This window comes from Zootermopsis nevadensis, unplaced genomic scaffold (genome assembly GCF_977971745.1).
Source record: "Zootermopsis nevadensis isolate Lab colony 2312 unplaced genomic scaffold, Znev_1.0 Znev_ptg000030l, whole genome shotgun sequence".
NCBI classification, from domain to species: Eukaryota; Metazoa; Arthropoda; class Insecta; order Blattodea; family Termopsidae; genus Zootermopsis; species Zootermopsis nevadensis.
Window position 1 is genome coordinate 7,242,328 of NW_028259162.1, and position 23,123 is coordinate 7,265,450.

The following is a 23,123-nucleotide window of genomic DNA, read 5'->3' on the forward strand; positions in this document are numbered from 1 at the left end:
CTGTGCTTTCCTTGGTGTCTGCGTAATCGACTGATATCCAAATTTTGTCCATTTGTAAACAAACGGATAAACACATTGATTATACGGTTATGTCAATATAGACATCACAAATAGAAAAATATGACAAATGTCTCAGGAACGAATTGCAAGCTCAGTTAAAAATGAGCACAATGATAAGGGAATGAATGCAGCCAACATTGATTTCTAAATGTAGACTTAAACGTAATCTAATTCCTTCCATCTTAACAAAACAATACGTAAAAGGTAGGATTTATTTAGTTGATTTACTTTCTAATGCAGGCATAGGCAATGTAGAAAAAATCATCTTCTGATTAATGACGTCTCTTCGCCAGTTGGAAAAACGGTAATCAAAATGGCGACGATATCCTTCCCCACTACACACTCTCCGGCCATGTTATCTCATAGAAGTGCGGTGTGGCAAAATCATACGCGAATACACCAGGCAAGTAGGAGAATACTAGAGGTATAATTTGTTGGTTCTGGTTTCTGGTCTGCTCGGAAAACTAAGAACATAAAAATGGACGAACTCTACTGCAGACAGCAAAATAAGACTGCTGTCTGCAGAAAGACATGAATACAATAGTTTTTGGTTTATTTTGTTTATATAACGTAACAAACACGCACAGAGGTTCACAATTATTGTCTGCATCTTCAAATAGAACAGCGAGCATCTGGAATGTGAGACAACCGAATGTGAAAACGCATGGTTCGATTTCGACCAACCTATCAGTCTGATGAGTGGTGATCTAACAGAAGTAATGAATATGAAAAGTCATAAACTTGAATGCGGATTCTGCCTAAATTTAAGATACTACGGAATATTTTAGCTTTTACTAGCCCGAACTTGTGTTCTTGTGTTCGCTCATAACTTGAATATGGTTAAGTAACTTGGGTTTCTCATGGCAGCGAGTACGAAGAATGCTGTATTCTAGTTCCTAGCGCATTCTAGCCTGGTAGACGTTTACCAGCGTCTCAGAGGTCCCTGCTGCCTCCATCATCAGGGCGATAGCCAGAAGATTGTAAATTATCTTATGTTGGACTAGCTTCAGATATACTTGTTACAGTTAGGTCTATATTTTTAAAGGGACATTTGGCACACGAAAATTCAAGTCACATTCTTGCATATTTTCTTGTACTTCTCTCGTTTTTCTGATTTTGACTGATGATTTTTCTTTTCGAAATTTCAACTTCCCTTTGTACATACACGTAGTAAAATCTTCTCTCCAAACAAAATACTACTACGGCAAACACAAAAAAAAATTGGGCCTGTAAGCGATAGGCTACTTTGATTGTGATTTGCTTCGAAACAGTTCGGCTTCTGTTTGAAAAGCCCTCGCCTCTTAGTAGATTTTTACAGACTGTTTCCTCAGAACCTGACAGTGACTGAGCTCGTTAAGATATTTCCTACCTTTCATGGAGCTGAATATTGTTTATCGCGTTCAAAAGAACCTCCCACTGGTCCGTATCGTGCGCCAGATTAATCCAGTACACATTCTCGTGTTTCTTTAAGATACATTTTAGTATTGTCCTCCAAAGTCGTTTCAACATTATTATTTTCGAAGTTGCTGGACTATGCCCGTTAGGCGTAGCCATAGTAACCATCGAAGCAAGTCCAACACGGAACGTAAACAGCTCGATACAGTTTGTGTCACGAAGTCCCACGCTAGTGTCATATCGATATAAAATTAGGTCTTTCATCATCATCATCATCATCATCATCGATGTTGTTACTTAAGTAATTGTATTAACAGGTGACCCAAACTTGGCGTCTAGTTTTTTGGTTGCGGTGTTGTGTATCAGTAAAAGAGTTAGCAGATGCCTTATTTTAGGCTAGCTCTGATTGTGCTAGGCCAGTAGCCTATCTCTAAAGGTACAATTTGGCTGCACGCGACAGAGACAAGCGACCGAGGCAGGCGACAGAGACGGGAGACGGACACATCGCAGCTTGTCGCCACACACTTTTGAGGTGACGACCGAGACATGCGGCAAAGTGTTTGTTTTCTTTGTTTTGTTGAGACATACGTGCACATATTCTGTGAAAAATGAGTACAAAAATGCTTCTAAAAAGGTTACTCGAAGAATAAGAAGATGATGTGTTGCTGTGTTATTTGTTGCGAAAGAAACAAAGAAAACCTATGAGTTCAATATTCAAAACCAGACGTGAAGAAGGATCTTTCTGTCGGTGGTCAGTGGTCGGTTTTCTGCTACTAATTCTACCAATTGCTCATCTTGGTCACCTGTAAATTTAATTTCTGCCATTATTTTACTCAACAACACACGTGCTGCCTGAGCCCGTCGCGAGACACTACTGGTCCGAGAGCGGTCTCCTGTGCTTTGTCTCTGTCGCCTGTCTTTGTCTCGCGCTCGTAATTGTACTTCATACGATTGTACAGAGGGCAGACAGGAAGCGACCAGTCTCGGTCTCGCAATTCTGTCGCCTTCCTCGGTCGCTTGTCTCTGTCGCGTGCAGCCAAATTGTACCTTAATAGACACTGACCATGGGAGGTTATGATAACATTTTAGCTCGGTGGAGAGTAAGAAACGATCTGTAAACTCCATAAAAGCACTATCCGAGATTAGGATTCGTTTATTTTATTAAGTCCGTAATTAATTATGTTGGTATGCAGTGTGAATTTGCAATGGGATTAGCTTTTGATCAATAGATTTATATCTGCAATTGACGAATACCAGGTTGAGTCAGGAACACCAAATTATAAGGAACGTACTTGTACACTAGAGCACTTGATCTCTTATTTAGGCAGCGGAACTATGCAAGAAAGCACCCTTAAGAATCGAAAAGTTATTTCACTTAATTTGTTGTAGATAGATCTGTTTCTTTCAGACAACAAAAATAATTAGATCAAGAAAACAACTGGTATAAGAAACATATCAACTCAAATGTAATAAAAGGCTATTTAAAAATCTGTGAATCTAGTCGTCGGGTTCTCCTAGAATGTACGGGGGTTTCATGATGTATCTAGCAAAGATTAATTAGTATTCTGATTCCAAATACGCCTGTAGACTAATTCTGAAATATGGACGTTTATTTTTAATCCATAACACGAGACGTGAGAAAAAATTACGTGTCTGACGTGCATCCATGAGAAGTACTTCGCGTGGCTAATCGAGATACCTCTGAACGCTTACTGAGCTCCTGGCAAAAGAGTGGAGACAATGCGAAGTAGATGGGATTCTGCATACTTGCTTACAGTACAAAACAAAATGGCGGAAACGGATTGTGTAGTGAGGTGACCAGGAAGTATATATATATATATAGTAAATCGCTATTTTTAACTAACAATACTTCACAAATTTAGAATAACAAAAGTGTGTTTTATCGGTGAATTCACAAGCTGGTTGAATAAATTAAATAAGTACGAGAATCAAATGAGTATACAAATAAATGCACACACATTCACTCACTAACTTCATTGCTAAAAAAGAGTACAGTTTCAGTTACAAGAAAATACGTTCTTCAGTAGAATTATTATTAAATTTAAGAATTACCTGCGGATAAAGACAACGCAAAGGAAACCGCGTAAACTTTTCATTTCGATTTTCCTTCTATATAAGTGAGAGTTTCCGTTGCCATAACTATTTGCACATTCCAAGGTCTGTCTTCATCAGCAAATAAATAGAAATTAAATAAATTATTCTGGAAAATCCAGGTCAAATAAACAACTTCATTAACATGCCGTGTTAATATTCCCTATGTTTTGGCGACGCCAGCGTCTTAAATCAAAACGCAGCGGCAACACGACGTGAGAGCCAAAACACGATGCTTCACACGGGGCTGGACTATAAATAAAACAGGATTGCTTCTTCCCGTTAATACAGATTCCCCCAAACCAGACCACCAAATCACCCGACAACCGGCCAGCGCCGCGTTAACCAAGAGACCAACAACTGAAAGGAGGTTTAACGTAGTGTTCCGCTAACGCTGTAACTAGTTACCAACTACTCGATCCTGTACGCCTATTAGGGGGAGTCGCATTCTGTACGACTATGGCAAGTCTGCTGCCCGCACCGCCCCACCCGACAACCTAGTTGCATGTATATAGAGCCTGTTATCGATTACATTGTATATTCATTCATTCGGAATATTTCCAGGGAAGAAACTTTCCACTAAACATCAAAATATTACTATCATTGGCACGCCAATTTCGCCCTAAAACTCAGCATGAAACCAGGAAAACATGAACAACAAGGAATACAAATATCCATTTTGTCAGGCATTCCGGATGAAAACAACTGATTTCTTTTGTAAAATCAAAAGGATGTTGCAGATGGATTAAAACTGTTAACAAAATCCATGGCGCAAAGCGCTTGAGTAATCTCAATAGTCGCTCAGCTGGTATATTTCGATGGCAATCAAATAATGGATTATTATCGTGTTCTCAAAATCTTGCCATTGGGGCATATCCTGCGCCAAATTAATTCATTACCTCTGCTTGAGTTTCATTTTAATATTGTATTATCCTCCCGAAACAGATTTCTATCCTCACCGGAGAATTCATGTGAACGTTGGTCTTCTTTTTAAAATTATTACGGAATTTTCAGAGACTAAGAAATTTGTCACGCGGACGAACCAATGAACGAAGTCTTTTGTTAGATTTCAAGTTCTCACAGCGACAATTATAAAGATGGACCATCTTTTAGGATGTTGAGCCGTGTAGCGACCGATGCTTCAGGGATTTACTGCTACTACTACTACTGAAACGTCGGTGAATTTATACCAGACTACACTAGACACCCGGCCACGCGAAGGGCGCTGTTTCCAGACAAATCTGCTATTCACAAAGGTCAAATATAAAATTGTGGCGAACGTGTAATAAAGAGCTCTTACGTTACGCGAACAATTCCCAATACGTAACAGAGAAATATACAAACTGTAGGCCTAAATGATTTGCTCAAAAGTACGTTACTAAATTCTCGGTTTACGAACATCCAATTTCGTGTTAACACATTCCAGAGATCGATATACTCCTTTTCCGATTTGCGTAATGGATTTCAGCCAAGATTACGAAGATGGGAAAGAACGTAGCACGCATGACGAAAACGAGAAATGCGTATATAATTATAACAGAAAACTCTGGAAAGATGAGGTCACTTCTGGTACCTTAAGAATAATATATAAAAAAAATTTGTTTTTGAAGGATTGGATTGATTTGCCTCAGGACTGAACGAATGGTTGCTAGCTCTTCTAAACAGTAACGTTACCTTAAGGTTTCATAAAATGGAACAATACGCACGCACGCAATAACTTGGCAATAGGTTAAGTGATAGATAGAGAGAGATAGGTAATAAATAAATATATAAATCGGCGTCTGGATTCGCGCATTTTCTTCATCATTAGTTTCCTTACGTAAGAGGAAAATATGAAGTTCAAGTAGGTAAGGAAAGAAACATGCGGACGGTTCCCGACGATGTCCAAAAGAGCGACGTAGAACTAATTCACCTAACAAAACCGTAGAAACCGATGGGCTGTTCACTATTAATAACAGGGCAACAGGAGTCTTTAAGAATATCATAGACGAGTTCCTTGCACGGTGGCCAGCCAGATACTACAAAAAGAACTGATGAGGAAGATATCAGCTAAAGCCGACTAAACCGAAGCTAATCGCTTTATATTAGGAGTACAGAAGCAGCAAAGAGATCGACCGACCAAGCAAAGCCCAACTGCTAATAAAGCAGGAACGAGGTAGCAACTAATATTTCGTTTCAGAGAAATATATCTTAATGTTAAAATATTCTAAACATTTATTGATTCTCGGCCTTAAGGGGGGGGGACACTGACCTCTGTAAATCACCGGGATATTGCCCTCCTTTCATTCTAACCCCTCCCAATTCATAAACCACACGCGTTTCTAATTTCTCATTAGCTATTAAATCCGATAAGTAGGACTAATTGTAAAAAAAAATTCGGATGAGAATACCGACATTTTCCGAACAACACTTTATTTCTGAAAGTAGGTTAAATATTTAGCGAGAGACCGACTAAGTAGGATTTGAGGGTCGAGTTAACTGTCTTCTAGGCTGTAGCGCTGTGTAGTCTGATTAATGTTTACCAACGTTTCAGGGGTAGATGCTACTACCCCTTAATGATGGCAGTAGCTCGGAAAATGATATAAGACGCAGAAAATATTAAATCTGAAAGGCCGGATGTCGATGGCGATATTTTAGTTAAGTTAAATCACGTCATCTTGTAGGTAAACGTAATGCTTTTGACTTTGTAACACAATAGAGAATGATGCGTTTAATGTAAAATGAATTTCTTCTAAACTGTTGATGCAGGCATTAACACATCTTGATTAGGTCTTACGTCGCTGTAACTTGACGTTACTCCTACTCAGATAATGTGTTTTAGCGCATTTGCCAGAATATACGTAACGAACTTGTGCAAGTCCCATAAAAATCTAACATTTTATTACCTTAAATGTCTCAACATTTTAAGAAATTGAGTTTTAAATGTAAAAAAAAATTAAATTTTACAAATGTTATAAATTATAATAAATGTAAATCTTAAAAATTTCTATGTTGTTAAATTCCAAAAAGTCAGAAATATTCTAAAATTTTGACAATTATTACATTTTGAAAAAATTTAAATTCTCAACTATTAAACATTGTGAAAATTATCAATGTTATTAAAATTTTCAAAATTTGAAAACTTTCGATACTCTGAAAATGCTTTATTCTGTTGTACTGGGTGTGGTTGGGTCGCCAACCATCGTATAGGACCATGACGGGTAGGAACGTCTTTTTTTAAGGCAAGTCTGTAAACGTGACTTTATGTTATTACAGATTAAGACACTTCATGATATTTTTCGACAGCTTTAAACAACCTGGACCTCGCATGGACACATCTTGACAGGTTAACTCTGGTATACACACATTCGGGGAGGTTTAGTAATGTTTGGACATGTTAGGATCATCGCAATGATGTATTTTTTTCAAGTCTTATGATTTTGGTGCTCTTTTATTCTCCTTATAAAGTTCTGTGTGTGTGTTCTTCCTTTCGCATGCACACGTTTGTATCAATACGTCCAAATATTCTGCAACTGGGGTAAATTATATGTTCTTTTATTCCATTGGCAGAATACGAGCAGAGAACTAGACAAATCATATTCCGAAAATAAAGTTTAATATAATTAATTAAGTAGCGCACTGACGTGCTGCTTGTTTAATCTACGCACTTCTGAAACCAAGACATGAAAACTGCATCTTGCAGTATAAGATTTTGATATTTTACATACAGTATTTTGTAAAATTGAAACTCTGTGTACTTTTCCTACAGCTCGAGAAGGAAAATAGCACCTTTGTTCCAAGCACAGCATGCTTTGAGGTCAGAAATAGATTAAAATTCTGTAAAACTGCCCTGACTTCGTGTCCCGGTGATGACGGCTTCTTTAACTCGGAAACAAAGCACCAAAGATTAACGGGGCTGAGACGAAAGTTGTTTGTTTCGACGGGACATTACAGGACCTCAGACCACCCCGGAAGTAGTTACAAACCAGAAGATTAATACTCACAATGAGAACCTCAGACCTCAGACTGTATACCCTTGTTGGTAGTCTGTGCGCTAGTGATGGCGAGAAACATGTTGCTTATCTCTGCACACCTCTTGCCTTCCTGGTTGCTACAGCACAGCTGAGCTTGTTCCCGAAGCACCACTGCAAACGTCGTTTGTCGTCGTCGTGTGCAAGCAAGGTAGATCGATCTCAGATACCGTACAGCTCGTTAAATTGTGTCATAATTATAATTTTGCCTTCCAGACTGCTGCTAAAAAGTACACGTTTTGGCAAACCTCGACGTTGGTTTCATGAAATAAAAATACCATCAAAGTTCATTTCGATTTTCCGTGGCCTGGTCGGGATTTATTGTGGTTCAATAACCCGGTTCATCTAAATCAAACGTTGGGCTAGCACTTTGTAATAAATCACGACTGACTCCTGTCACAGACATCCAATCATCAGATTTTGATATGTAGTTGAAAAGGCGTCGTTAAATGTCTAGGAATCCAACCAGTCAACCAAAACAAAAACTTTGAAATGAAATTCGAATGCAATGGAAGGAAACGTGGCATCCAACTTCCTTTTATAACTATACTGACTTTGATCCACACCTCCTCCGATTAATCGATCAGAATAGTTGATCTAAATTAATGGTATACATCCTTAACAGTTGATACAGCATCATAGAATACTTTATTATCAACTTATTTATCGATGGTTAATCAATTATTTATGCTGCGTAGCGTCGAATGAGGTACGAAGGCGAAATGGAGGTGTAGTAATTGTGGACTATTATTGAGCCGGCCCCAGGGTCGGTCTCGTCATGGTGACGACGAGAATAATTCCTGAGGATGTTCTTTCGGGTTGTCGTGTGGACTCGTCTGTTTGTAGTAAACACTTTCGCCAAACTTGAAGATGGAGGCAAATTGTTTCTCGGAAAAATTGGTAACTTAACTGTGAGTCCACAGGACGTCGCAACCTCTAGTCTCACACAGAAAAACTGTGTCGAAACACAGAAGTAATTGAGATCAACGAAATTCTAAGTTTAAAAAAACTAAAATGTCGCTTAAACCTCAAGCGAGAACGAATAAATGAATGCATCTGTTCTTGTTGCCCTACATACTGTATTGATCTGCGTAAAGGCTGGTTAGTACATTACTTCTATTACTTCCTGATGCCCTAATCCACAAAATCGAGATCAACACCCTTCCTATTTTGACTCTTCATTGTCTGCTTGATGCATGAGAATCAAAAGACGCACCTTTTATCATTTTCTGTTTTCCTACTGGCATGAACCGTAACTTAATAGTGAGCGATCTTCTGATGGGTTTTTTAATTGCAGTAAAAAGAAATGTTAATGAGATTTCAGGCTGACACGGCGGCGAGTGTGAGAATGACCTCTGAAACGTCGGTAAGCTTCCACCACAGTACAAGGCGCTGCAACCCAGAAGATAGCCATGTTCGTTCTCACAGCAGCGAGAACCTCAAATTCTGCATCTACCCCTCTGAAACGATAATTTTATTCACAAGTTTTCTAATCCCGCCAGAAGCTAGCATGGGGCATAGACGTTACAGCAGCTTACGTAAAAAAAGTCCTCGTTTTTTACGCATCGAACAGCCGGCCCCTGGTGTCTGTTAAAAAGTCAGATATTCTTTGTCCATTCCTTCACATCCTGAATCGATGATGATGAATTAACCTGCCTGAACAAACCATTAGCCCAGGAAGCGGCGAGATTCGCGGGGGGCAGTTGCTCCAAATAGCAAGCAAGTACAAGCATGTCAGAAACACGGAACATACGTTTTGAATTACCTCCTGACTTTATATAATACCTTGGTTCTAGTAGACTTTTAATAACGAACTATCGGCATTCCTATCCAATCATTCATTATATTTAAAAAATCTACAATAATCATAATCATTTGTCATGAATAAACACACCTTAGTTTAGTCCAAATGATTAAGACACATACGACTTTATTGCATCGTGACGATTCACCACACTACATTTTATACGCAACAAAATACAAGATTTTCATATTCATACAATTTTCAGTTACAAAACATACACGAAGAAAATAAAAATAAGCCTTTGATTGTATGATAATTGAAAACGGTTATCTGAGACTCTTTCACGAATTTAATTGAATTTTCTTCCTTGCTTCTTTGACGAGTTGTGTCAGTCAAACTGACGAACAGCTCTTTCCTATTAAGCGAATAGCAGATGCAAGGAGGTTGTAGGACGCTAGACTGAGCACGACGATACAGCAGTCCCCCGGGTGGCGTGATGCAGTCACCCGCCATAACCAGACACAGTACGGGATGCGGAATACGTACACATTGCCGTTACACCAAGTAACGTGTGCCAATACAGAGCTGCTAAAGTTCTCCCAAATTTAAAATAATTCGCAATCGGAAACTGAGTAGTGAAATTACGACACACGACTCATTTTGTATAGTGACTTGTTTTTTTCGCAGATTAACTGTTAAACACATGATATAGATTACATTTCTGCACATTCATTTCTTAATTTAAAGAATGCTATGCTGGTCACTGCTAATCGTCTGAGACAGGCCTACACGACATTTTGGGAGTTGGCTGACCATGAAATTAACTTTAAATTCCAAATAAACTATATGGAATAACCTTAGCATGACCTTGACATTCCCAGGCCTACCCTTCATCATAAAAATGCCTGAACTTGAAATGCCCATGAATTGAAATTGACATTGAAAGGCCTCAATTTTGCACAGCCTTGGCCTGAACACATTAATTTGAACTAACCACGACCAACCTGGACAGGACTTTGTCCTCTCCCAGGCCAACGGTTTGGCTGAAAGTCCCATGTCATTATAATTACCTCGAAATGACAATGCAAATTCTAAGGCCTCTAATCAGCATATCATTGGCCTGATACTGGTGTGACCTATGCATGACCTTCACCTAACAGCCTGACCTTGATATTATAGTTACATTTTATGACACGACAAAAATATACAGAATGTTATAAAGTACATTGCCATTGCTTGTCACCGTGATGGATTTTATTTTGGAACGTAAAATGTAATCATAAAAACTTGTGTTCATATTATCAATGTTGATGTCCGCTCTTCAGAAAAAATACTGTAGGTAACATAGTTTTTAAATGTATTCAGTTATAAAGCGGATATCTCTCCTTATATGCCATGCCCCACCCTAGAAAACAGCAAGTCCTACAAAGAATCTGTGCTTTGCTATTTATCAGAAAAGATGACAGTGAAATTGTGATCTCATAAAACTATGGCAACTTCATTCAGTTTTAACATCAGAAGACAAAGGGGTAGGATATACATACTTTTACACATTAATCACCCACGCACTAAACTAAGAAAACATTCAGCCAAATTTCTCGCATTATGCAAGTGTTTTAACTACATTATTGCTGTAAACAAAATGGTTATAACAACACTAATAAAAATAATAAACATCTGATTCTAACTCACAGTATCCAGGTCCCAACCTTATGGTGTTAACAACCATGTCTACTGGATATCATGACACCAAAGTAGAGGAACAGAGGAAGAAGACGTGGATCTGTGGATACTCCACGAATCCTGCAACACACATGAAGACTGACATGTAAGCAGGGGTTCACCACATTCATACAAGAAAGAGCACTAATCACTTAAAACACTAAAAGTCATCTACATGTAAACGCCAACACTGATTCTTTATTGTGTTTCTGGACATTTCATACTTGAGCAAAAATTATTTAAGTTCTCAAGCTACATAACCACCCGCAACACCAGATTCATGTTCAAACTAAATAATTTACAACCTGGGGTCTTAAAAATACTGTTTCTGCAAAATAAAATAATTAAGAAAATTGCCAAAAACTTTTCACTGCATGATCACCAGTGTAGTAAATTGAACACTTCAATATTTCTTTTTGGGTACTTGTGGGTTATTGGGACACATTGCTTTAAAAATAGGTTAAGTTAGGTTGTTAGTTGTCATTTATTGAAATAAAATATAACTTTCAAGTATATGTCATTTATCCACACACACATTAACCTAACCTAACCTATTTTTAAAGCGATGTGTCCCGATAACCCACAAGTACCTCTTTTTGTATTTATGAGGTTTCAAAAAATACTGGAACCTAAGAACAATGAAATGTCAGGAGGCTGAAGAAATTTGTATAATGCAGATTTCTATAATTTGCAACTTTCAGTTTCCATAATAGGCAGTGAATTTCTTGATCAGCTAAAGGACTATCAGATTCTCAAGAAAGACTCAGATCTGGGGAGTTTCTCACTTGGTTAATTGTTTTGTCTATTAAAACAATCATTTTTGACTTTCAGCCTTCTACCTACAAGGTGAAAGGATAATCTGGCCAAATGACCACTGGATCTTCAGCTTCATTATGAGTTCTAAATTATTAGCAATTTATTCAAGAGATTCTTCAGGAAATTAATTTTCATCCCCTGAACCATCATCAGAAGGAACACTGAATGCATATTTTTGCATATTGCAATCACTTTCTTTCTAAAATGAGTCTTTTAAAATAACTCATACCATACAGACAGAACCTGTTTGCAAAAACACTGAATATGAGTAAATTATTACACAGCCAGACTGCGGTTCTCTGTTGTAAAGACAAAGGAAACATAACCTAAAATTCCTTTACTTTGAATAATTTAAATACTAGAGCTGTTAGTGTTGACAACACATTCTGATCCAGCCTATCAGAATTACACATCAATTAGGAGCTCAGCTTGTTTCTTTGCTGTGAGGAACTCGTTTTAATTTTATATAATTACTGATATACTGAAATCAAAGGTTCAGTCATCCTAATTGGAGATATTGGAAATTTTTTAGATGCAGCTAACACAATATTTGTTAACAGTTAATTATTTTCTGGCAGCTCATGAGTCTGGACAGTGGTAGTGCTGCGCAAGGGAGAAAACTGAGAATAGTTTTTCAACACATAACATTATAAATAAATGAAAAATACATTTACATCAGGAGAAAACACATACCTGCTCGACAATGTTTTAACTGTTTGTAAGTCTGGAAGAGTGTGGCCATGATTTTTTACATCACTTTTTTCACTCAAAGACAATTGAGAAAAAGTAATTTGCTGTAAATATGATACACTTCCTTTGCACATTGTTATTATCAGAACAAAAAATAGTCAGCACACAAAATTATTGAACACTCATTAACAATAACCACGAAACAGACTGATTCAGAAACCAGTCTAAAACATGTGATACCAGGCAAGCGTGTTTACTATAAGCCGGTTGTGGTGACTGCAGCCCCGATACACGCTGTACCAGTGAACTGCCCTTGACTCCACTGCCCACCGAGCTATCTACTTTTGACAGGTATTATTAATTATTTAATTAGCAGAAACTATTCTGAGTTACTCTTTCTGACAAGAAAAATCTTCATTTGTAACATACTTTTCAAGCTTATTTCTTTAATTCATCAAAGACTCAATGTTAATATTAGTCAAAATTGTTTGGTTACGAACATTTTTGCCAACAAGACCTGTATTAAGTGAGATTTCAGGTTCTCATAGCAGTCAGCATGAAGATGTCTGTCTTCTGGACTCTTGCACTTTGTAGTCTGCAAGTTCAAGAGATGCTTGGTGCAAGCACCTCCGAATCATCAGTAAACTTCTACAAGACTACACTTTGCAACAACCTAGAAGACAGCCATTTTCAATACCTAAATTAAATCATCATCAGGGATAAAATTCAGTTAACTCTTGTTAACAATGCTCTTATGAAATCACAAATTGGTACAGCAGAATGCTAATCATCTGTAGTAAATGGGAGAAACAGACATTACATGTATTCACATTAAAAAATTGTCATTGGATGCAGTTAGTCAAATTGCACTCTATACAAGACAGGGCTGTGAATATTTAAAAATACAAATATAATTACATATAACAGACAAGCCAGCATAGCTCAGTCAGAATAGTGACTGGCTATGGACTGTACGACCAGGGTTCGATCCTCAACGGGGGCAGAGAATTTTCCTCTAGACTCTGCGTCCAGACAGGCTCTGGGGCCCACCCTGCCTCCTATCCAATGGGTACCGGGGTCCTTTCCTGGGGGTAAAGCATGGCTGGGGCATGATGCTGACCACTCAACCCCATCTAGTGCCGAGGTCAAGAATGAGTAGGAGCTATACCACCTCTCCCCCCCCAATCGCCTACATGGCGCATAGTGGGATAGCTTTACTTTACTTTCCTTTACTTATAACAGACAACATGAGATAATAGATAACTGGGCCAAGTAGTAAAACTTCCATCAGACTGTACAACACAACAACCCAGATGACAGCCGTCTTGCTTGATATTTGCTGCCATGAGAACCGGAAATCCAATTTATTACGTCTATTTATATCATCTGTCCCTTTCTTACACTCACAACCCATTTCAAGGCTAAACTAGCTAATTATTACATGGAGCAGATTCTAATTACATATATTTTATTTCGGTGATGACAACTTCAGTCCAAGGAGTCACTAATAGGACAGAACTGATAACAAATTTCGGTTCCAACAAATAACGATACACGACCCAAGATTTGCTCTTGAAGGACGTAAAATCACATAAAATAAACACGATATGTATAGCTGCTACGATTTTAAATGATCGTCCTCTCGCGATACCTTACGGAATTTTACGGAAATCATGATCCACACCGCAGAAGAAATGAAGAGGTATGTATATACAAGGATCACTGATAACTAAGATAGGGCTGATTTACATACATCGTCACGCACATATTGTACTGCCATCTAGATGTGGCAGACATATTACAAAACGATTTGGCGGTTGCAGGCACTGCCAACTACTTAGTCGATAAAAACGGTAACTACTATCCAACTTAAACGAAAAAGTTCACGAATTAGAAATTTAGTCATGGCTCTTTTTATTGAAATGTCTGATTGAAAGCATCTAAGCAAAATGTTATATTTCGCCACTCTCTACATGTTAGGCAGCAACAGAATAGAACAGAATTTTTTTACATTTCATAGATCCTTCTAATTAACATTCAACTACAGTATGATGTCTTTATCTTTACGTGCAGTGTTTACATTACATAACCTAAAAGTATCTACACGATTGTCTGTATCAGCTGATAAAATTAATCTATGTCGTATTGTTTAAGATTACATTTCTCATTCCTGTTTAAGTGTAGAAACAGAGGTAAAATACAACAAAATTTTTGAAAATCGTAGTCTGATGTGGAATGACATTGTGTCATGAACAGAGCATTACATGAAACTTGCCACAGGATGGGCAAATTACGCATCCTTGTTACTAACCCCGAAGTGCATCAAAAAGCCATAGAACTTTTACAAGAGAGGTACGTATATCACCTCGTAGCATATTTCAACCATTAAGCATTTGCCTGTCAAATAAAAGGCCGCCATCAGATATATTTACACTTATCAACTACGATCACCCAGGCCGTCGTGGGACCAACCAGACCTCACACATTTTCTAGCATTTATAGTGATTTTTTTAACTTTCGCTCCTTCTTGGGCCATCGCTTCTCGCCTGAATACACTTACCCATTCAGTCCATCATTGTTACCGATCAGAAGCAACAATGGTACCTTAAATAAGGCATAACTACTGCACTTGAAACAGTGTGGTCGAACAAAATACAGGACCACACATCGCAGTTTTGATGCCCTGAATTGACAAGACTTACAGGAAACAGTACTCTGTGTGGACCACGGTTTCAGAAAAAATTCTCTTCACTTCTCTTGTAGATCTAGAAATCGTTTGAATAAACTGAGCCTTGAATAACACCAGCATGCAGAAATACCAGTAGTGTGTACAGTGGAGGCTATGCATTGAATATTTAGCATGGATTATCCACAGAGTTAAAGCTGTACATTCATTTAAACTCAATTATATATATAATTAAAATAATTAACTTGACATAATAACAAATGCAGAAGAGGGATTCCAAGACCCATAAATAATATTTTTATCTTTCACAATTACATTACAATCTGAATTATTTTAAAATTTTGATTTTACCACAGCTGTATTATCCTATATCTAAGGGAGCTTTGTAGGCCACATCGAACACAGGCCCGTTGTAGAGATATCCTGTGACAGACAGCAGGAATGCAGCTAAAATAAGCCTTCTGAATTGAACAGTCTTTTCATGGGTGGAATAAAAGGGATCCATAACAGACTTCTAGCCTATAGTAGGATCTGTGTATCATGATTTTAATAATGGAATTAATATTCTTATTTTAATCAGATATGAAGTGGATATATGTACAGAGCTTCCCTACCCTACAAGGGAACAAATATTACAAAGAATCAGTGGAACTGATGGTGTACTTTGGTGTTCCAAAGTAAAAGTGGATAGTGAAATGTTGGATAAAGCAGGTAAACAAGTACTGTAACAGAAACTATTCCAATTTTGGCATTTGAATGGCATGTACAGTAGTACCCAAGCTCTACAGCAGGTAACAGGTATAATTTAGTTTAACTGGCTTTACTGTAACAGTGTTCATTTGTCCACTATATACCTCATAACTTGGTGACAAAGATTTTGGATGCTAGAGTACAGTCATGGTGTTAATATCATAGTTTTCCCTGTGATACATATATCAAGTTCTTGCAGGACAGCATACCAGCACATTTTTATAAAATGCAGCAATAATATAAATAAAAATTATAATACTGATCAAGAGAGACATTTCACAAGGAAATCAGAATTGTCCTTTTAAGTATTTTATGGGTTTTGTTGAAAGACTTGAATTACATCCCTCTACCCCCAAAAAAATAATTATTGTAATCTGTTAATTTCATGACAGACCTCACTACCAATGACCATTATAATTATTATGACCCTCAGACTTGGCCTTCACTGTAAAAATGGAAAATTGCTATCAAATTTAAAATTATATGGGATAATTATGAACTAAACCAATGACTTGTGTGACTGACTCAACATTTCCAGGGCCAACCCTGAAGGTGTTAGCAACAATGTCTGCTGGATATGACCACATTGACGTCGAGGAACTCAAAGCAAGAGGGATCAAATTTGGGAACACTCCTTATGTCTTGAGCGCTGCTGTGGCTGAGGTAGCAGTACTTCTTTGTTTGGCCACAGCCCGCAGGTTACATGAAGGCCGACTCAAGATAGAAACGTATGTGTTAATTCACCATTCTATTCTGAATGAACAAGAAAAAACATTACTTATTTTGAAACCATGAAAATACAGTTGTATTTAAACACTGAGAGCAACAGCAAATGATTCCATATACTCTGGTAAAAGTTTACTGATGTTTCAGAGGTCCTTGCTGCATCCATCATCAGATTGCCCTGATAATGTAGGCAGCGATCATTAAAACCAGGTGTTTATTTTGGCAATATGCAAAGATATATCAGCACATTTTTCATAAACAGGAAAGTTTAAAAACACCTCACAACACTTTCATATAGAAAAAACACTGGTTATACATATTTTTAAATCCAAATATTCCCATATTTATTATAATAATAATAATAATTTCTGTTTTCTTTGTAGTAATAATTGGGAGTCATATCGTCCTCAGTGGCTGATGGGTCAGGATATTCAGGGATCTACAGTTGGCATTGTTGGCTTTGGTGGAATTGGACAAGCTATTGCCAAACGTCTCATACCTTTTGAAGTGAAGCAAATTATTTATTCTGGTCATTCACCTAAACCACAAGGTAAGCAAAAGGATGTAGTGAGAATACAATTATATCAGATATTAACAAAAAAGTGTAATGTCACATACTACTTAAAAATTATTTTTAAACAATATTATTTTCTATTAAAAATGTGTAGCGTATATATTTTTGTTTAAAGTTGGTGATTTATTTTCCTCACTCATGAAGCATATCTGGTTTTGAAGAAGAAAAACCAGGTTTTAGAACAGAATAATCCTACTGATCTGTGATTTATAACTTTTGTGGTAACTAAATTCAGTAAAGTCTTCACGGACAGTCAGCCATGTCACGTGGTTGTAAAAACCAACATTTTGAGAGCCATCCTATTGATTCTGTGCACAAGTAATATATTGTCAATAAATGTAACTCAATTAAAATTAAAGTATATAACTTTCTTACAGTCAAAATTTTATTCCATACATATTGAAGTGGTCCAGTAGGCTACTAAATCCTTTAATTTTTCTTTCCAGCCAAAGAATTTGGAGCAGTATTTGTTTCATTTGATGAGCTATTGAGGCATAGTGACTTTGTGATAATAGTGTGTCCACTGAATGAAGAAACTAAAGGAATGTTCAATGAAGAAGCATTTAATAAAATGAAACCCAATGCTATTTTAGTCAATGTTGCTCGTGGAGGTAAGTTAATTTGTTCCAAAATGCAGAAGAGAACGCCTTAAATCCTTCGATTATCTGATATTTTGACCTCTACTGTTGCGGTATGTTACCATATTTAAATGGGCAAAGAGTTAAGTTTGCCTAAAAAAAGAAGTAAGGAATCAGGATTGTGGTGTAGCTCTTTTGCCTGCCATGAGAACCTTGTAAGATTGTATATATATTTGGCCACGAGTTCCCATCGTAATGCAAAGTTTTGTGTCTCAGGAATTGTTGACCAGCCAGCTTTGTATGAAGCCCTCAAGCAAGGAAAAATCTTTGGAGCAGGACTTGATGTGATGATTCCTGAACCACTACCAACAGACAGTCCACTGCTCAGTCTGCCTAACTGCGGTGAGTACAACCTTATTCAGTGTGAACAGAAAATAAACTAGCAAATTATAATAAAGATACTTCATTTAACATTTGACTGCCAAGTGGGACAATGATTTTCCATCATATTTAATTTATTTATAGCTTATATAAAGAAGCTTTTTCAGTATCTTATACTAATAGCGTTGAATGAGATAATGACAGTTAATAATGAACTCGAAAGGATGTGGAAGGAATTGGTCATATCGTCATTGAAGGTACTATCCTGGCATTTTCCTGGAGGGACTAAGGAAAACTACAAAAAACCTGTCAAGATAGTTGGTCCCTGGACTGAGATTTGAACCCAGAACCTCCTGAATACGAAGCAGGAGTGCTAGCCACTCACTCACGACATTCAGTGTTTTCCCAAGATTTTTTAATGTTTTTTCTTAAATATGCTTGAAAATGATCACCCAGTGGTCCACCAACAATGCAATAAACATTCTGTGCAGTGCTGAGGCTGTAATATTACATTACATGCTTTATTTTCAGTATTACTCCCACATGTTGGAAGTGCAACTGTGAAAACACGGACAGCCATGGCAGTTTTGGCAGCAGAAAACATCATCGCAGCCCTTGAAGGCAAACCAATGCCAGCTCCTGTGTGATGCATTAAAATGTGTTATGCTAGGTGTTAAGTGATTATGTATTTGAGAAGAATATCAGAGGAACCATAATGTTGAAGAGTCAAAGAATGATACTGTAATTATGTTGTAACACATGAACATTCAGAAGTGTTATTACAGTTGAAATAATTAAAAAAATAATCTATTACATACAAGTCTTTCACTTCAAACAGAGATTTCCACAAATTATGTCAAAGAAATAACATATTAAGTAATAAATTGAGGTATGGTGGGATTCATTTAATGACAACACAAGATACAAAATATTTGCTTACCAAGTATACTTCGTCCTTAAAAAATACTAACACACCTTGATTAATGTTGGTCCCATGTTCATGTGATGTCAGTGTCTTCATGTCATCATCATATGCTTGTCCTTTTTGTTGACCAATTTCACCCTAGGTCAGAAAGGAACTATAGAAAATATACAGTATATGGCAAATCAGTCTATAACAATGAAAATCTATACCTCAAGATAAATGTATATTTTTTTACAGCAAAACTTGCTTAGAGATGACAAAGAACCTTATTATTTATTCATTTTAGACAATATAGGTACTTATGTATAGATTAGAATGATGTATATTGTTAGTAGACATTTTCACTTTCCTTTCTTCAGCTTTCTTTTTTTGTTCTCCTTTATTGTAGACCATTACAACATTCTTCACGTATTTTATCAACAGTCTCTGTTCATCACACATAATTATTCACTCTTTCAGGATAAGATTTAATCCAGGTTGTGTATGTGGCAGGTTGTACTACACAATTACTTACCCAGTTTCTGCGACTGTCTAGTTCTTAGCAGGTATCTTGAGAATAAATCCATGTGATAAAAAGGAAAAGGTCAAAGGTGAAGAAAGTACTACAGAAATTAATATACAGAGACATCTGAAGACTTACTACAGACATCAATAACAATTTAATTCTGAAGGTTTGCAACAATGGTGTGTGTTGTTGAAGCAAACTACTTTCTGGACATTATCCAGTCCCAGATTTAATAAAACACAGCGTTTTGGATACTGGAATTTATCTCCATCTTCAGGTAAAACCTACTCTGCTGGGCCCATCGACAGAGCTAGTTCCTATCTCCAGACCACAGAAAGCACACTCTACTAACAGTGACCATTTCCGATTTGAAATTCTCTATAAAAAGTTAGTTTTTACAAACAAAATATATTTCAAAGTTCAAATGACTATATATAATAAACAGAAGAAATTTTAAGAGTATATTTTCTTTAGAAACAAATCTAACACCTTCAAATCTGTTATATGAAGACAAACATCTTTGTACATTTCTAGTTATATCCAGAAGATAGTTCAGTCAGCATGGCAAGATCAATCACTGTTTATGTTATGGTTCATGATTCTGCAACAACCATTTTAAGGTCACTAAGGAGAGGTTCAATGTGCTGCTCCAGTAACAAGATTTGACCAGTGTTGCAAGAAACACTGCCAATGAAACTGATTACTAGAGGTAATTTGTTGATCTGAACAACCTGCAGAAAGAAAAATGTGAATTAACAATTATGCAATACAATAGAGGGCACAAGTAGAATTTGAGGTTCTTACAGCACAGAGTACGATAATGGCTGTCTTCTGGGTTGAAGCACTGTGAAGTCTGATAGAAGTTCAGAGGTCCACTGATGGAGGCAGCAAGGGTCTCTGAAAAACTGGTGAACTACTAGACTACATGGTGCTAAAACCCAGAAGACAGCCATCTTCATAATGGGGTAAATACATGTTTTGTATATTTAATTTGTGACACTTAGGGAAGTGGATTACAAGATGAGGCAAGCATTCCTGAACATACATAATTATTAAATGTAAAAGAGCCACAAAACCCCCATAAATAGTGTTAGAAGAATTTTACATTCTTTGTGAAGTCTCCTTAATAACTGATTTCACATTATAAATTGCTGAGATTGAATTAAAAAATAAACTTGTAATATATGATGCACATCAAACACCAAGACTGCACACTTAGAAACTACAGTAGAGTGTAGACCTACCTGAAATGTTGAATACATGCAGATCAAGGTCCTGTTCTTTCCTAATCCCAACTTGCCACCCTGATCTGTTGCCATCCCAAATGTTGTGAGGAAACTTGGTCTCATTGCAAGCTCTGGAGCCTTATCATTAGTAACTGAAATACATCCATCAATCTAAGAAAATTATACTTCACTAACCAAAGGAAATAATCATTTTTGCTAATTCATTTTAAGTGATTCCAAAACATGTATACTCACAGTATTTTGGACATAGTTGAGATGACTCAAAAATTAAGCCACTTGGGGCACTGCCCCACTTACAATATAAATCTAAATATTATCATAGTTTAGGTATGTACAGTATATACACTCACACATACAGATGAATATAATATATAGTTTACATGATAAGTTATTCACAGAACATGTTTCTAATTCAATATGTACACTGCAAAAAACACAACAACAACTAACCACTTTCAGCTGCAGTCTTCTCTGAGATGATATTAAATACAAATAAAATAAAAACAAGACACCACCACAACTATTTCTCCTGACTTGGTTATCACCAATTTAATAATTCTTATTACTGACTGATCCATCAGCCTATGGCTGTCATCAAAATATAGGATCTCTTGAAATTCTTCTGCAAAATTGCTGGTTCTTCAAATACATCAAACACACATTTTATTAATATGTAGTATTAAGAAAACAAAAGTGTATAAGAAGCATAAGAAATTATAAGCACAAGTTAACTTGTACGTTCTGTGTAAAAAAGTTGAAATTTATCATGTGCTGTGAAAATTCTCCTATAAAACACACCACTGAACATTTTAACAAAGAATTAGGTAGCCATAAAATGGTTTAAAAAGAGTAGATTGTTAAGATACACGTGTGTTGAAGTTTTTGGCTACAGCGCAGTGACCACCCTGATATCAATATTCATAAATGATTATGTCCATCTGCTTTATCCTCATCTTTTACTTTATTCCTGACAAATTTCATAAGAAAATTTTAATTATGGAGCAAGCAATTCTGTACTCTAACTTTTACAGTAATAATTTCTTTACATTTCTGGAGAGTTATACTACCATATCTTAAAATTTGTTATTGGAAAGCCTTACACTTGCCTTGCTCTTAAGCTAAGTTACCAATGATTGACATCTCTATATTCAAAAGATGTGCCAAGACAAAACTTTGCACTCAATAAAGAACTCAAGCACCACCCTAGGCCACTATATTTGTTCTTATTATAGATCAGTCTTACAATATAGTTACTGACCACTGTAACCTACTTAATACACCACATTATAAAGTTGTTAAAACATGTTGATGCATAGGTGTGTTGCTTTTCTGCAAGTTACACGGTAAAGATATACAATGCACACAATTGTTAATATTCTATCTACCTTTCAAAACTGGAACGCCGTCTCTGTCCGTTATTAAGATACAGTGAAGGCCATCTACCCTAAAAGTAATAAGAAACAACAGCGTCATTCTTCACAATTTCACCAAGGTGCACCAATCCAAAAACATTACTGCAAGCGCTTCTGCGTTAACCCAAGTATATAACAGCATTTATCGGAAGTATTTCTGGCATTATATCCAGCACATTTGAAATGGGTGGGCTAACAATATTCGTAAAACTACAAAGTTTCTTTCAAAATAGGTTAGAATAGAAAATGCCTGTGCTAATACAAGCCTTGGGCATAAAATACTCAACAGTATACTTTAAATGCTCCTTACCTACATAATAACTGATTCAAGTATTTCTTCATATCCTAAAAAAGGACGGTGCCGTAAATTAGTAATTATTCAAAACAAAATTCAACATTTCATTTCGTCAACAGAATCGAAAGTTCTTTCACAAACCTCAGTCATAATTGCTTTTTTCCAACTTCCTTTTTTTACAATAACACCAACAAACCTCTACGATATATAATTTAAGTCATGCAGAAATCTAATTTCAATAACCCAAACAGGTTGTCACATAACAATTTAACAGCACCGAATCAGATATCCGCAACTAACGAAAGCAGTTGGCAGTAATTTATTTTACAGGCTCTGAAACATAGATACTGCGCACAATGCGCCTGATTAGCTACAAACCAGTACCAACTGCCAATAAAAAAAGATTAAAACACCTTACCAACACATTAACCTGAAATGTAAAGGCCGCCATTCACGATCGCTCCATTCGTCCAAATGGCGCGGTGTCGCTCCAAA

General features: G+C 36.7%; 3 protein-coding genes and 1 long non-coding RNA gene across 4 annotated transcripts in view; 1 reads left to right on the plus strand and 3 right to left on the minus strand.

The window, feature by feature from the left end:
- The window catches only part of net (atonal bHLH transcription factor 8-like protein net), a 170,233-nt gene extending 157,580 nt beyond the window's left edge, over positions 1–12,653 (minus strand). Inside the window, exons 1-2 of the mRNA XM_022066566.2 lie at positions 12,553–12,653; positions 11,014–11,124 (exon numbers count right to left, since the gene is read on the minus strand). Coding sequence (XP_021922258.1) covers positions 11,014–11,050 — 37 coding nt within the window. The 5' untranslated portion in view covers positions 11,051–11,124; positions 12,553–12,653. The remainder of the gene's footprint in view (positions 1–11,013; positions 11,125–12,552) is intronic.
- Positions 12,654–12,806: 153 nt separating this feature from the next.
- LOC147872121 (uncharacterized) lies at positions 12,807–14,257 on the minus strand. Its single transcript, XR_015537862.1, has 2 exons — positions 14,011–14,257; positions 12,807–12,887 (listed from the first exon to the last, which is right to left on the minus strand). It is a non-coding gene; the product is annotated as an uncharacterized LOC147872121 (long non-coding RNA).
- Positions 14,258–14,421: 164 nt separating this feature from the next.
- LOC110831039 (glyoxylate reductase/hydroxypyruvate reductase) lies at positions 14,422–19,057 on the plus strand. The gene is made up of 7 exons (XM_022066582.2): positions 14,422–14,901; positions 15,816–15,946; positions 16,524–16,713; positions 17,095–17,261; positions 17,732–17,896; positions 18,140–18,265; positions 18,776–19,057. Exons 1-7 carry the CDS (start codon positions 14,798–14,800, stop codon positions 18,889–18,891), a joined length of 999 nt encoding a protein of 332 aa, XP_021922274.1. The 5' UTR covers positions 14,422–14,797; the 3' UTR covers positions 18,892–19,057.
- Positions 19,058–19,780: 723 nt separating this feature from the next.
- On the minus strand, positions 19,781–22,997 carry Lamtor3 (Late endosomal/lysosomal adaptor, MAPK and MTOR activator 3). Its single transcript, XM_022066601.2, has 5 exons — positions 22,770–22,997; positions 22,644–22,678; positions 22,307–22,365; positions 20,919–21,052; positions 19,781–20,405 (listed from the first exon to the last, which is right to left on the minus strand). Exons 1-5 carry the CDS (start codon positions 22,776–22,778, stop codon positions 20,268–20,270), a joined length of 375 nt encoding a protein of 124 aa, XP_021922293.1. The 5' UTR covers positions 22,779–22,997; the 3' UTR covers positions 19,781–20,267.
- Between the last annotated feature and the right edge of the window lie 126 nt (positions 22,998–23,123).